General features: G+C 34.2%; 1 protein-coding gene across 2 annotated transcripts in view; it reads right to left on the bottom strand.

Annotated features, from left to right (window-relative positions):
- Positions 1-15783, bottom strand: part of SLTM (SAFB-like, transcription modulator) — a 43537-nt gene that overhangs the window by 14977 nt on the left and 12777 nt on the right. Inside the window, exons 3-9 of one of the 2 annotated variants that reach the window (XM_006831599.1) lie at positions 13367-13431; positions 10486-10683; positions 9270-9317; positions 5552-5579; positions 3775-4243; positions 3111-3160; positions 900-1021 (exon numbers count right to left, since the gene is read on the bottom strand). In XM_006831599.1, coding sequence (XP_006831662.1) covers positions 900-1021; positions 3111-3160; positions 3775-4243; positions 5552-5579; positions 9270-9317; positions 10486-10683; positions 13367-13431 — 980 coding nt within the window. The remainder of the gene's footprint in view (positions 1-899; positions 1022-3110; positions 3161-3774; positions 4244-5551; positions 5580-9269; positions 9318-10485; positions 10684-13366; positions 13432-15783) is intronic. The other variant, XM_006831600.1, reaches the window with a different exon arrangement.

The following is a 15783-nucleotide window of genomic DNA, read 5'->3' as shown; positions in this document are numbered from 1 at the left end:
TTACCAATATTGCTGGGTGCCAATGAGTCGGTTCCAACTCATAGTGACCCTGAATATGGTTTCTGAGAGGGGCTGGTGGGTATGAACCTTGTGGTTACCTGTCCAGTGCATACCTTACAGCACCACATAAGGAACCATTTACCAACGTTGTTGTTGTTAAGTGCCGTCAAGTCGATCCCGACCCACAGCAATCCTGTTTACCAGCAGTAATCATTTATTTAATAAGCACTTGCAAGTCTACCATGTTCACATAAAGCTACGGAAGATATGGTTCCTACCACAGAATATGATATTTATTAAAAACTCACATGTAAATAGAAAGCAGAGAGTGTGCAAACGGATGCAGATCAATTACAACCCAACAGTTATTATCTGAATAGTCTTTGATGGCTTTTCTCCCTTATAGGGCCCTCCTTAAATGTAAGAGTAGCTTCTCCTGACAAACTAGCCACAATAAAGCTTTCTTTGTTCTCTCAGAGCACCCAGGTCTTCCTTCATAGCACTTCAAAGCACAGATTTAAAAAAAAAGTTTACCCTATATTTTCCAGACTGACCAAATCAGCCCAGCAAAGTGCTAGACGCCATACAATGTGCTGGAAAAATCTAGAGGAATGTGATGAATGAGACTCAGTTCTTGCCTTAAATCCACTCAAAATATAAACTCTGAATTTCAAAGTCCTTGGAAAGAGATTAAATGATGCAAACTCAACATTACAGATCAATAATCATGCCGATTAGGAATCCTATGAGATATAAGACACTGGAAGATATTTATAGAATACAGTTTTAAATATAATTTATCTGAACAGCATTACCAGACTTAGATGTTCAAAGTATATAAAGATCCCACTCTCAAATGCAAATACCAGAAAAATGCAAAAGAGATATAAAGAATGTACCTTTCCATATTTGCCAAAGAGGTTTTTCAAATCAGCAGCTTTGGTGTTAGAAGAGAGTCCACTAACCCAGATGTTTTTAGTGGAGCTGCCACCACCACCACCACTTGTGCTCCCTGCACTTCCTAGAATAGATTTGAATAGCAGATGCTGAAGTATCTTAAACACATTTCTTACGCCAAGTTATAAAATCCACATTCTTTGAAAACTATACAATCCTTTAACTTTGATTGTATAATCAATATAATTGTATAAAAATCCTATGACTTTGTTATTATTAGAATCACACACAGTAATAGACAATGCAGTAATTTGGACATTTTGTACACTTTCAACTGCATGAGTTTAAAGTCAAAGGGTGTAAAAAAAAGTCAATGACATGTTTTAGACTATTGCTGTTAAGTTTAATTATTTCTCTTTTAAATAATTTAAATGCTTAATAGCAAAGACTAACCAACCAGCTCATCTTCATCCTCTATTAGAGAAAGAATAAGAAAAAATGGGAATTATAGGCAATTAGATAAATCTGGATTCAACATTACTCAATACTATATAAGATATAAAATCAGAGACCTTGAAATCCTTTAGAATAGGTAAATCATATTATAAATCCTTCTGTACTACTTCCATGCACAAATTATGGTTTCATACAGATATCATTTCATAGGAAACAAGCCTCCCTCATAAGTCACCCTTCATAGCTTTCTGCAGCTATACTGTTTGTTATAACAGGGGAATTTTTATTAGTCTGATTTTATTTAGAAAACAATTCATATCCACTTATGACAAATGAAATGTAAACAATTAAAAGTGGCAATGTTTGTAAGTTTAAACTACTGTATTTAGAAAGAGTAACATGTTCAATGAGTAAAAAATTACACGTCTCATAGCAGTTAAGTTGAAAACTAACATGGAAACTGAAGGGAATTAGAATTAACATATATGCCTGACTCAAATTTTTAAAATATTAATGGTTGATGCATTTCTGCTCTTAAGAAATACATTTAACAAGGGATCTATTTAATTTTATAAAAAGCTAACTAAAGGTTCATACTTTGAATGTTAGAAGTAACTTTTGAACCCAGATACTTTCCTAACTGTTAAATGCCATACAGTAGGTTTTGACTCATAACGGCACTGTACAGCTTTCCAAGGAGAGCTGGTATATTTGAACTGCTACTGACCTTGTGGTTAGCAGTCCCGTAATTATCCTATATTGTCACATCAGGACTCCATTTTTCTAGCTATATGATTTTTATTAAATAATTGGGAAAAGGTAATATTCAATCAATACTACTAAATTTCTGAATTTAAATTTACTCTATCTTACCAAAAGTGTAAGAGAAGTATTATAATTACTTGTCAATTACCAGATCAATCTATTCTTAAAAAAAGTTCTAACTATTAAAATATATCAATCAAATAGTTAATAAACCATAAAAGATACAACAATCTTTTAGGGACTGAAGTGCTATATTAGTACTTCGCAGTAACTGAACAGTATATGCTTATTCCTTATTTAAAAAAAAAAAAGAAATCAAGTAGAGACCATATGTACAAGATGTTCATGGTCAGGAGATAACCAAAGACTTCTAAACAGCAAAAAATAATCCAAAACTATTATTATAAATAAATTATGAAGTCAATTTCTGAGGAACTAGAATACTGTATATACTGAGTATATTAACAGAATTGTGCCCTCGTTCATATATAGAATAAAAAATAGAGTTAAATGTTAGAGACTGATTTTCTTTTAAATACTAAACTCCAAACACACACACACACACACACACATATATTATTGATAGCACAATTCCTACTAGACAGAACAGGGAAAATATTGTGAGACTGCATAGTAATTACAAATGGCTGCAACAGAAGATAAAATACTTCAAAAACTATAATGTAAGGAAACAACATTTCAATATTATTCAATATGGTTGCTTAAACTACAACAGATAAGGTAAGTGTGTTCCCTAGCAAATGGATTTTTTTACCAGTCACGCTAGTTTACAAATAAGAGTATGTTTCAGTTACAGTTGAAGATGGCTTGAATCTATTTAGCTCCATAGTTGACACAAAACGCCAACCAAAGCTTTTAGCCTGCCAAGCAAAATTTTAAGATCTACATGTCAAAGGAAACACAAATTACTAATTTTAATGAAATAGTGAAATGTTACCACTGAAACAAATAGGAAAAAAACAATCCATTACCTTTGTCTTCTTTGGATGATGTTTTGCTGTCTTTTGATTCCTTTGAAGAGCTAAAGAAGCAAATCACCAGAAGAAAATTGAAAACAAAAAACAAAAGAACAAAAATCGAACAGCTTGATATTGACTATATTTCAAACTAGTGCTATTTAGAGAAATCAACAATTCCAAAGGCCTAGGTTAGGTTATTTGAACAAATAAATGACTCCCTTAGGATTCTTGCACTGATTTTCCCCAAGATGCCTGAAGATCTAGATTTTCTGACAATTCTATTCAGTGGATATATGGCCATCTTCTCCAGATTTCAGGACTGGGACTTGACTTCATTTTGTGTTCTTAGAACTGATAGTTGTTCATTAACCATCATCACAAGGATTTTTAAAAATAAAACACAAAAAAATTGTCAATTTGAAAAAACAAAAACAAAAAACAAAAACAAAACCCCAAATATATGCTGACAACTCGACAATGCAATCAGTAGGACACACTGCATATTACGAAGATCTTGAAATTTTTTTAAAGTAACTTATGACGGTCAAAAGTATTATAGGCAGGATCATAAGATACTAATTACTGTACATGGTCTTGAAGCCACCCCCTTAATGTAGAGTGATCTTATTGAATGCTGGAATTCAGTATCGTAAAGAACTGACATAGAAAAACAAACCTCTTTGCTTGACCAGAGGCCCCAGTAGACGAGGGCCCTTTCTTCAAAGTATCCTTTTCTTTGTCTCCAGATTCTGCTTTCTTAGAACCTTCTCTGGCTTCCTTCTCGACAGGATCACCCTTCACGCAGTCTTCCTTCTTACCATCTTTATGGTTCGCATTCATCTCATAATCCTTGTTTTCCTTCTCCGGGCTCTGTGCAATGGCGTCCTGCCCATCTTTTGGCTTACTTGCTTCAGAATCTGTAATTTTCACATTTTTACCTGTTTCTAGGAGGTCATCACCATCAAAATCCAGAGTGATGGCATCTTCAGCCTGGATTGTAACCGAGATGTTGTCATCCTCAGCTTCTTTCACAGTCGCATTAGCTTCCGTCTCTTCATGAGCTGTGTGATCAGCCTCAGCTAGGTTCCCTTCTGAAGGAAGAGGTTTAGATACTTCTTGTGTACCATCACCAGAACCTGCTATATCTAAGAGGATTTAACAGGAATAAATATGGCAAAACAAGAAGTTTAAACAATTTCATATTCATATGCTAAAATAGGACCTAGAAAATATAAAGCCAGTTATTAGCACTGATGGAAGGTTAGGAGAAAAAAAAACACAAGGGTATTAACTAACATAAACAATCCTTTACCCAGGATCACTTATTCTTCATGGGGAAAACGATCCCTACAGACAAATACCAAACAACAATAGTGGGAAATCGGTTCCATCCTGAGGATACCAGTTCTTCGTTTCTGGTTATGAGTTAGTGGCACATGGGAGATTTTTTTCCTCCTTGGGATAGTGACCAATGTGCAGATTTGTGATTTAATGTTCAAAACATCTTGGGATTTAACCCTTATGACCTTCAGCACTTCCACAGTGACTTCTTGAAAGGTCACCGTCTGAGGTTATCAATCAGTCTTCACAGTATTTCAAGGTCCCATCTCTTTAGGTCTTCTTATTCAATTCGTGAGTAGTCCCAAATTGTAAGGACAACTGCTACAGAAGGCTCCAAAGATGGCCTGCTCCGTAACGTTCAGGAAATTGGTTATTTCCAGTCTTCATCCAGTCCACTTAGTCCCACAATGACCATTTTCAAAGAGGTCGTGCATTTCCATAAAATAGAAAAACTTCAGACGTGTGATTTTCAGTCACTAGATTTACTTCATCATTTCTTCTAGGCTATTTATTCTGCCTTGCCTAAAAGTCCTGCTCCACGTCCATTGTAGTCCAAAGAAGGTAAGATCCTTTGACTTCTGCCAAGAACTCTTCCATAAGCTCCTACTGATCACACATATTGTTCCTGTTGTCCCTATTAATTGTATTGGAGGTGACAGCTCTCCTAAACGACTAAAACTTGCAGAAGACTCTGCTTGGAAGTTTCTCTAAAGTAGCCAACAAAATGTTTTCTGGGACTCCATCATTTTTTGGAGTATTTTTAAAATTCATTATCTGTCACACACTAGGACTCCGATAAAGCACGTATGAGTTACTGCAGTGCCAGTCTTAAGTATGCAATCAACTTACCGTTGGCTAGAAATTATTTTAAAAACAAAATTAACATTGCATTAGCTAAAAAATGGCATTATTCACTACAGTAACTGATATGTACTATTTAGTGAGAACATACCTTTAAGTGTTCAAAAAAATTTAACTAATTGAAAAATAAAATCAAGATGCTAACCAACACTAAATTGATAAGGTTTCAGATATAGAATGCTTTATTTTGACATGGTTTACTATTTTTCTAAATGTCAGTAGTTTTAAAACTACATTAGCATCAAGCATACCTTTCTCATTTTCTTCTTCCTCACCATCCTGAAATTCAAAGAATAATCAAATGTAAAATGAGTTCACATAAAATTCAACTTTAATGATAGTACAGATTCAGATAAATTATATTGGTGATAATTAAATATAAGCCAGGGATATCTATCACCAACACAGGTAAGAGAATATTCTGATCAGAAGCAGAGTCTATGCTTAGTATGTCCTATTTTAGACAAGAAATAAACAAATCCCTCAATGATTAAGCTAACAATGAACTGGATTTGTTCATAGTATTTAAAATTGGTTCATATAACCCAAATCTTACTCATCTCAAACAACTACAAATAAAAAGAATGACAATATTATTTTATGAAACTGAATACACTGCAAAGGGCTTAAATGCTTACTAAAACAACAAAAACCAACACTCATTTTTTCAGCATCTCAAAAATGAGATGGATGACTATTAGTATCAAATTATTCATTTTATCTTTTACAAATGGATACGTAGTTGCTACATGCACATACAAAAATGGACTGATTTTAATTTAAAGGTATTTGATATATTGGTCTAATCTAAAATTAAGTATGTGACAGATTTAAAACAGAGTATCTCAAAAGAAACTTGAAATACTATAAAACTCCAAACTAATCACATTAAAATCAAGTTAACATCTTCCCAAATATAAAACCATGAAAAATAAGCAAAGTAATATGCATTATAATCAACAGCTGAAATTTTCTAAAGGACTATTTTAATTTTTTCATTCTAATTTTTAAAATGAAGGCTGAATAGAAGTAGATTGTTTTATGTCAAGGTGTTGTGAAGTTACCACATACAAATCTTAGACCACTGGTCCTCAAACTTGGGTCCACAGTAGAATCCTCTGGAAGGCTTGTTAAAACACAGAGTGCTGTTTCTTATTCAGGAGACTTGTGTGACCTGACAATCTACATTTCTAACAAGTTTCCACGTAATACAGGTACTGCTGCCTTAGCTGACAGTCTAGCAATTAAAAATTTAAAGTGAAATTTAACTATAAACAATATTTTAAATGGCATGTTTATCTTATAGTACAATTTTATTTAAATTCCTATAAAAATATGCATTCCTTAAACAAGTCAAATATTTTAGCTTGAGCTCAAATTACATTTGAGCAGTTATATTTCTAAAAAATCATTTAAAATAATCTATTGGCTTTAAGTTAACGTATAAATGACCCAACTAGACAATGACAACTTTTTAATTTGTTACTTTAGTATATATTTTATACATACTGAAGTAAAAATAAAACACTATATATACTTAGCCACAAGCTCAGGAAGTAAAATGAGCAATGCAAGTACATCACTGAAGACAACGTCAATTCTATTATTACACATGTAGTCCATTATATTGTACTCTAAGAAGCTCTTAGTAAATTGCTGTACTGGAATTTAGCTTTAATCATTACAGTTCTAATCTATAGCATGCAAACAGAGAAATGCTTTAACTTGGGTGGGGTGGTGGGCAGTGGCAGCAAAGAATGTGTAATGCTCAAATATCAATAATCTTTTCTTTCAAAACATTTACTGTCATTTATCTTTATAGGATACACAAACTAGGGCACCTTTACCATTTACTTACAAACAGAACAAATAAACTGAAGAATACAATTTGCCTTCCCTTTATCTACATGCAATATTGTGGATCGCACACCACTTTCAAATTATTCTTTTAGAAAGAAATTAAATTCAAGAAAAAAGAATCCAAACTATTTGCTTTAGAATACCAAAAAAAAAATTAGATCATTTCCAACTGCTAATGCATTTGCAGTGGTGGGTGATGCACAAAAACAACTTGGGTTAGTAGAAATCATGAACTACATTGAAGTGTATACTTGCTGTATCAACTCCGAAGTTTAATTGGTTTACTAACCGAGGAGATGTAGGTTAGAGTGGCACCTCAGAAGAAAGGCAATCTACTTGAAAACCATCAGCCTTATAGAGCACAGCTCTACTCTGATACACCTGTGATGGCCATGAGTCCGAATCAACTCAACAGCCGCCAACCCACTACAAAGGCTAAACCAAAATATTCTTGCAATAAGGAAACAGATAAATATATACAACAAAACAATGGGAACGTTTTCCTGTCTAAATGACATGAAAATGTATCTTATAAACACATGAAATACACTTTATTTGAAAAGTTCCCCCCATCTGAAACAGATTTAGTTTTAGAATGTGGCATATAGTAAATAACAAAATCCTTTTAAATTAGTAAATCACTTAGAAAGTTAATTTAGGTACTTCAAAGCTCATCTTGAAAAAAATATATTTCACATAGGAAAATACAGCAAATACTCAGAATCTATAAGGTAGATTATTATTGTTGTTATTAAATACCATCAAATGCGTTCCAATTCATAGTAACCCTGTATAGGATTTCTGAGGCGATACTGGTGGGTTTGAACCACCACCCTGCTGTTCAAACCAACCTTGAGGTCCAGTGCTTATCCTACCACATGACATAGGTAGCTAGTCATGTTAATCTTTGTAGTGAGATCTGTAACTCTTAGTGAAATGCTTGCTGTTGTAGTTAAGCTGTTAAGTGCCATCAAGTCAGCTGACTCATAGAGACCCTGTGTAGGGTTTCCAAGGAGCAGTTGGTGGGGTTGAAACACAGACACTGTGGTACGCAGTCCAGTGCATAACATATAGTGCCACACCAATGAAATGCTATATCATATAAAAAGCTACTCTATCGCCCCTCCCCCACTAAGTGTACAGCCTCACCAGCTTTTCAAAGGCAAGAGAACAGAAGGGAAGAAGGTATAGAGAGAGGCAATTAACAGTCCTATGAAACAGGAGACTTGTTATACACTTTAGGTCCAAGTACTCTAGAGAGGAAATCAAGACAGAACCACTATTTTCCTATATCTAGTAAACAGAGGAAACTCCTTTCTCTATTTTAAAGCGTACAATTTAAAGAGGGCAAATGCAGTTCTTGGCTACAGATGAGAAAGAGAAAATAATTTTGCTTTATAGAAAAGACTGGTGGTTTTTACTTTTGTACTAGAAATGATTAGAACCTCATTTTAGTAACTACTAAGGAGTCCTGGTGTGGCGCTGTGGGCTAATGCGTCAGACTGCAAAGTCGTTTAAACTGCAAGGTCAGTGGTTCAAGCTCACCAACTGCTCCTTGGAAACCCTATACAGGGTTACTATGGGTCAGAATCAAATCAACGGCACTTAACAACAACTACGTTTGTGGAGTCCTGATGAGGCACTACAGGATAATGCCCTAGGCCACAAGGTCGGTTTGCACTGCAATGCTGGCAGCTCAAATCCACCTGCTGCTCCTCACTCTATAAAGCGGGTGCTGAGTCGAAACCGACTCGAAAGCACTTAACAACAATTATATTTTTGAACTCCTAGTGTGGCACTATAGGATAAGCACTAGACTGCAATGTCGGTTTCAACCACAAGGTTGGTGATTCAAACTTACCAGCTACTCCTTGGAAACCCTACACAGGGTTGCTGAGTAGGAACCAACTTGACAGTATTTAACAGCAACAATTACATTTACAGCAACAGCAATTTTAGCTGCCAATAGCTTAAGTATTTTTATATATACTACATAAATACCTCAATATTAAATGCAAAGCAGTTTAAAGAATTATGTAGTCAAAATGAGATTCCTTAACCCACTCCTACCCCCCAATATCAAATTCATAGGACTAAATGTTAACTTACTTGGGCTGTTAGAAAGGTATCATCTTCACCTTCTTGAGCTCCAATTTCCTAAATAAAAGGGCACACAATAGCTTTGCTTTACAAAATATCTGGGAAATAGTAGAGTGCTTTTATTCTATATATACCCAATTAAGATTTGCTTCATATTCTGTATGTGTCTATGGACTGAACAATTGAGACTATATTCTTTATGCCAACATAAATCAGGCACAATGTTAGAGAATTAAAAAAATAATCTTTCTTGAGGCTTTCATGAATTAGGCCGGGCAGAAGGGAAATGTTTCTAGCTTCAAGCACAAATACTATCAATACTGACACTGACTCCTTATTCCATTGATTTTCTTAGGATGTACTAACTACTACAGCCCTCCTCCAAAGGGAGACAAATGATGTATTTCATTCACAGAAAATACAAGTCGTCCTTCCACTGAGGACGATTCCAGGGCCCTCCCACATACCAACGTCTACAGCTGCTCAAGTGCGTTTAATAAAACGGCGTAGTGTTTGCATATCACCTACGCACACCCTCCCATATACTTGAAGTCGTTTCCAAATTACTTATAATACCTACACATTTTTTGTCCCCTCTTGGACCACTTAAATTGCTAGTCCCTGGCCCAGTATTTTTGATTCTCAATAGTTGGTTGAATCCATGGATGCAAAACCCATTGATATGGAGGGCTGACTGTATATAAAAAATGATTATGCTTTAAAATTAAACTTTAGTAATTTAATAACTAGCCCTTATTAATAACAAAAGAAATGCCAACTAAAGCAATGGCTTGTATCTACTAAAGTAACAAAAGCAGAGACAGGTAGCTACCACCAGGTAATGCTGGCATGGTCAGAGTCAAATCAGTGTACTCATTCACAATGGGGCAGGAAAAAAACTTCCATGTTCAAACTTAAAGATGTGTCTATTAGGCACATAGAAAATAGTCTAATAAATTATGCTGTGCATTACAAAGAATTGTGAAGCCATTATAAAAGGTTAAATGAAAATAGAATAAAATAGCAATTTATGGTATTATCATGTAAAAAATACATAGTGGGAGATAATAAGAAATGTCACTGTAAGTAGTAAAATCTGGGGTGATTTATAAACTTAAAATTTTTCTTATTTAAATTCTGTGGCTTCCAAATTGAACTAGAAAATTTTTTTATTATTTAAAAACGTAATTTATCTGGATCATGTTTTAAAAAACTGGCTAAAGACCTGACTTTCGAAGTCCTCTTTTTCTATATCTTCTATTGCTTCTGCCTCTATAAATTCATGAGCAATCTTGTTCTCTTCTGCAGAAAGCAACTCCTTGGAATGCATATTTTCTTCTTCGTTTTCTCCAAATTCTTCAGAATCCTTTAATTCGTCATTTCCATCTTGTTCATGTGTCTCTTGAGTCTCCAATTCACAGTCCTTTTAATGGTAAGAAAATTTGGTACAACTAGAGGCAAAGTAGTGTAGGCTATCCACCACATGTTTTTGGTAATGTACATCTCTAATGTTTTAAATTTTATATTTTGCTATTATCCCCATATTTAAAGTTCAACAATTTTCATTACTCTACATAGATAGAACTGTGTCTAACACAAAGGTCATCAAACCATGCACCTGAGTTCCTAAATCTCTCAAATATGTATACACAATTGAATTGCAACTAGAGATGCTCTCCAAGTTCCATTATTTAATACTCAAAAAATCACATTCTAGAGTTCCAGATGCAGCATATACTAAGAGAAGGGTAAGCACTAGACTGCTAACCATAAGGTTCAAACCCATCAACTACTCCTCAGAAACCCTATACAGAGTCGTTATGAGTCAGAACCGAATGGATGAAACTTAACACAAACCACATTCTGGGAGCTGTGAGGATATGGCTTCAAAGAAATTATTTTATTTCTCCATATGTTGTAGTTTGATTTAACTTCAAAGACTCTATAAATAGACTTACTTATTATATATAATACAAACTTTATTTCTAATTAATAATAAGGAATGCTCAACTGCTACATCAATATCTGTTCTTTAAATATATGTAAAAATTTGAATTCAAATTTATTCAGTTTGAAGTGCCACATTACTGTGCCACAATTGCCAATTAGGCAGGAAACAATAGTTGGAATTGGATTTGGAAAGGAAGGTGGCCTGTTTGCCTCTCAAGAATTTATGGGTACCTGCTACTTCAGTGAACACAAAGAACAGCGGCAATCTGCTTAGTTTCCTTTTCAACTGCAGAGAAAGAGTTGAAAACAATGAACATTTCTTCTTGTTCTAATCTTACAGGGTTGAAAGGGGGTAGGGCAACGTATAATTATTAATTACTCATGGCTGAACTGCACTGAAGACACAGAAATTTCTACCGAGGGAGGTGGGCAAAAAGAAGGACTGTAATTGCTTTGGAATATGGAATGCTTGAGAAGTAAGTAGGGCCATCCGTGCTCTCGAGAGGCAGGTTTAAGAATCTCACCACAATATAAGTGGCAGAATGTCATAGGTTCAAGATGGAATACGGACACTACCAAAAACAATCTTCTCTTCTGAAGTGCCAGTTTTAACTCTTTTTCTCACTTATCCATGGAAGAAATTCCACTACTATTCAGATATTTTAGTAATAGTTGATATTTACCCACCACCACTGTATAAATCCCAAAATCACCAATCCTGGGAGACAAGGAAAAATGTATTGCTTAGTTTTTATCAAATATCTTACATATGATGGTATTTCCAATGTGAAAAAAGAAATACATAGAAGTTAAAAATGTATTGAAATAGAACTTTTCTTAAAGGTTCTTTTACTCTTCTAGAGATTATGGCCAGGCAGTTGGTCGTTGAATACTAACACAAAGGTATCTTTTATAGCATATATTAGAGACAGTATTACTATTCTTCTAAATACAAAGTAATATGCCTCTTAGCAGTAAATCAAGTGATTGTAACATTTCAATGAACTAAAAAGCTGAAATCAAGATAGACATTTGACAACTAAAAGCCACAATGCTTTTACATCTTGTGGATTAATTTCTGTTTCATCACATGTTTATTAGTGAAGAAAACTGGAGAAAGTAAGAACAATGGAACAAACCTAATAGAAAGTATCCCACAAGATAACATAATATTTAAACTCAACAGTTAATAAAACACTCAAACAAAAGCAGATAAGTATGCATCATCAATTTCAATGGGTCCATGGGTAAAGAGTTCTTTAAATCATCTGATTTTAGAGTTTATTCCTCAACCAAACACTTCTTTCTTTCTATGACTGCCCTTGAAGTGCAAGGTGCAAAGTGTGAGATGTGTAGTGTGTTGTTCGTGTGGGGTTCAGTAAGAGAGATGAGAGGGACAATGGACAGGAACTGAATTCCTGGTGATGCTCAGACACTGACATATTAGTATGAACTAATGTCATACTATACAAAATGGAATATAGGAGTATAAATATCCTACTACAAAACTATGCTCATTAAGTAATTTCTACATATACAATATTTAAGACCTAAAGATCATTTAAATAGTAGATCACTTTTCATTAAAATAGAACCAAAACAAATGAAAAAACCTAACTACTAAGAAAAACACTTGGTTTTATTGATCTTTATGATAAAGAACTGCCATGACCTCAATCAAAATTATATACTGTATGTATATTCTCTGGCTGGTAAGTTTTGAAGAACATTCCAAAAAAAAAAGACCTGGCTTCTTTATCTTCAAAAAGCAAACTAAAGTTAATTTGCTCTTTACTAAGAATCAACATATCAAAACTACAGTCATTAAGTTCTGTCTAGTATATACAAAAGTTAAATACAATGGTTAAATTATACATTTACTAATACACTTGTCTAGGAACTAAAACATCATTTGTTCGGTAGCGATTTCCTGGCCACTATGTCTCAGATTTCTACATAAAGACCTGGAGAGGTTACTTTTAGCTTTCAGTCTAATTTAATTAAAGGATAAAGTTATTTATCATATTTCTCAATGATAAAAGCTAATGAGACTTCACCTACTTTAGTATCTACTGTTCAAGTAAAATGCATGAAATTTACCATGCAAATGATGAATCTCAAAATAAATACCTTAGCCTGAGTAATAAAAACTTTACCTTGACAAAAGCATCATCTTCCACAGAAGCATCTCCACTCAACTCATCTGCTTCTTGTTTTTTACCTGTGAAAGAAGGTAAATGGTCTAACAACCAATATTTTATTGCTTTATGATAAAAAAGCACTCAGAGACGCCTGTCCTGTGGTATATATCACGCTCTACTCCCTCCCAAATCATCTGATGAAGCAAATGTTAATTGCTTATAGCCTGGTTGTAGCTGTCCCAAACCAAAAGAGACAAAGCCTTTTAAACAATGTCATGCTACTTCACTAGAATATGTAAGCCGTGCAAACAATTCTATATCTAAACCCATCATCTTAACTGACTTAATACGTATGGTATGTTTTTATTTATCACTCAAATTCTTTTTCTTCATTTCTCCCAGAAGTAATAGCACCTTGTAATGGTATTCTACTGTCTGTATATATAACCAGACACCAGATAGCTGAGTTCAAGACCCATAGCCCCCAGAGTCTTCTCTAAGTTTTACCCGTCAATGAAATAAAATTCTTCCTTTAATCTATACCTTACTATCTAATACTTGCCTTAACTCTCATTGTTTCAAATAGACCTTGCCTTTCCTATAAGGAGAAAAAATTTCTTAAGTAGCATGGCTATGCTATTTTTAAACCTGGAAACCCTATACAGGGTTGCTATGAGTCAGAACCAACTCAATGGCACTTAACAACAACAGAAGTCTAAGCAGTGTTAAGGATTTAACATAATGACTGATTTAACTGACAAGAAGAAATTACTTCAACCCACAGACCATAGGCCTCCCCGCTCCACTCTCAGCCTCAAAACTACAAACTAATGACTGGAACTAAAAGTCTATTATGTTTTCAGACTAGTCCACAAACATCTCCACAAGAATCCATAATGTACCAGAAATGTTGACAGATGCCAGAATTTATAGCACTTAAAAAGAAACATTTCTTTTGAAATGTGATATTATTTACCTACCTTCAAAAACCCAAAAGGGTAGAGAAAGGATTTAGCTGTTAGGCCACCTATAGAAGTACCCCTCATCCTAGTTTATTTACCAGTCTAACTCAAAACTATTTTACTTAATCCTCTTTCTGAAAGAGTGATAAAAAATGGAAACAAGATCCTGTTCCTTTCAAGTATGTGAAAAATTAATATTAAGAGTAGGAATTCTTTTATGGAAGTAAAACAGAATCCTCGGGGGATTGTGAGACTCAAATGAGAAATGAGTATCAGATGGGAACATAAAGACAGTTTCTTGTGAAGTCTGCTTCCTATTCAGAATGTTAGTGTTTCTGTTTTAGGGAAAGCACATTTATGTTTCCTATGTCCTACTACCTGGATAAAACCTTTGTATCTAATTTCCTCATTACTCTCACCATTCTCTTTACCATCAAATTCAACTTAAATATGAGAATTCTGCAAGTTAAAAAAAGCTTATCTGATCGTGATGAAGACTGCATAGTATGGTGACAGTAATAAATATTTTGAATTGTACATGTAAAAATAGCTGCTATGCAAATGTGTTATTATATTTAATTTTACCACAATAAAAGAAACAAATAAATCAGGACTTTACTACATAGATACCAAGAAACCTGTTCATCATAGTTATTTTTTATTATTATTTGTTTATTACTATATTAAAGAAAATAACACAGAGAGATGATCCTCTCCCGAAAAAGCAAACAATACTTGATAGGACAGAGCTCATAAACTCATCGAAGTCATTTAAAGAAATTTCCATAATACAATCATTTTAAATATGCTACATCTTAGGAGAAATAAGCCCTTATAAAAAGATAGGAGAGGATCTCCTCTCTCTCCAAACACACACATCACTAAATAACCTATAGAAGAGCCTTTGGGTCAATCCTTTAGATTATTGGCAAATACTATTATGCTCCTTACAATTATAAACTGCTCTACAATCTGCAAAAGGGGCTCTGGTAGTGTAGTGGTTACGAGTCAGGCTGCTAATCTCAAGGTTAGCGGTTCAAAAGTACCACTTGTTCCACAGAAGAAAAATGACTTTCTGCTCCCGTAAAGATTTATAGCCTCAGAAACACTATACAGGGTCACTGAGTTGGAACCGACTCCACAGTACATAACAGCCACCACCATCACAATTTGCAAAGTTCAACTGATTTTTCCATGCACAGTATGGTACACAAGGACAGGTTATCCCCCATTTAAAAAAAGAAACTGTACAAGAGGTTAAAATAGCCTTCTTAAGGTCCCAAGCTAACAAAATGATGCTGTCAGAAGTGAAAGCCAAGCCTTCTCATTTCCAATCCTAAATTCTTTCCATTACCTCTTATCATGACCTACTTAAAAGACATTATTCTAGTAAGGAGTGGTTAATTAACTCAATTTAATGATACTATCTTTGAAATGGCAGCCCTCAGTTTAATGGCAAACTAAACACTT

The sequence above is a fragment of the Chrysochloris asiatica genome, unplaced genomic scaffold, assembly GCF_000296735.1.
Source record: "Chrysochloris asiatica unplaced genomic scaffold, ChrAsi1.0 scaffold00004, whole genome shotgun sequence".
NCBI lineage: Eukaryota > Metazoa > Chordata > Mammalia > Afrosoricida > Chrysochloridae > Chrysochloris > Chrysochloris asiatica.
This window is presented reverse-complemented; position numbering and strand designations above follow the sequence as displayed.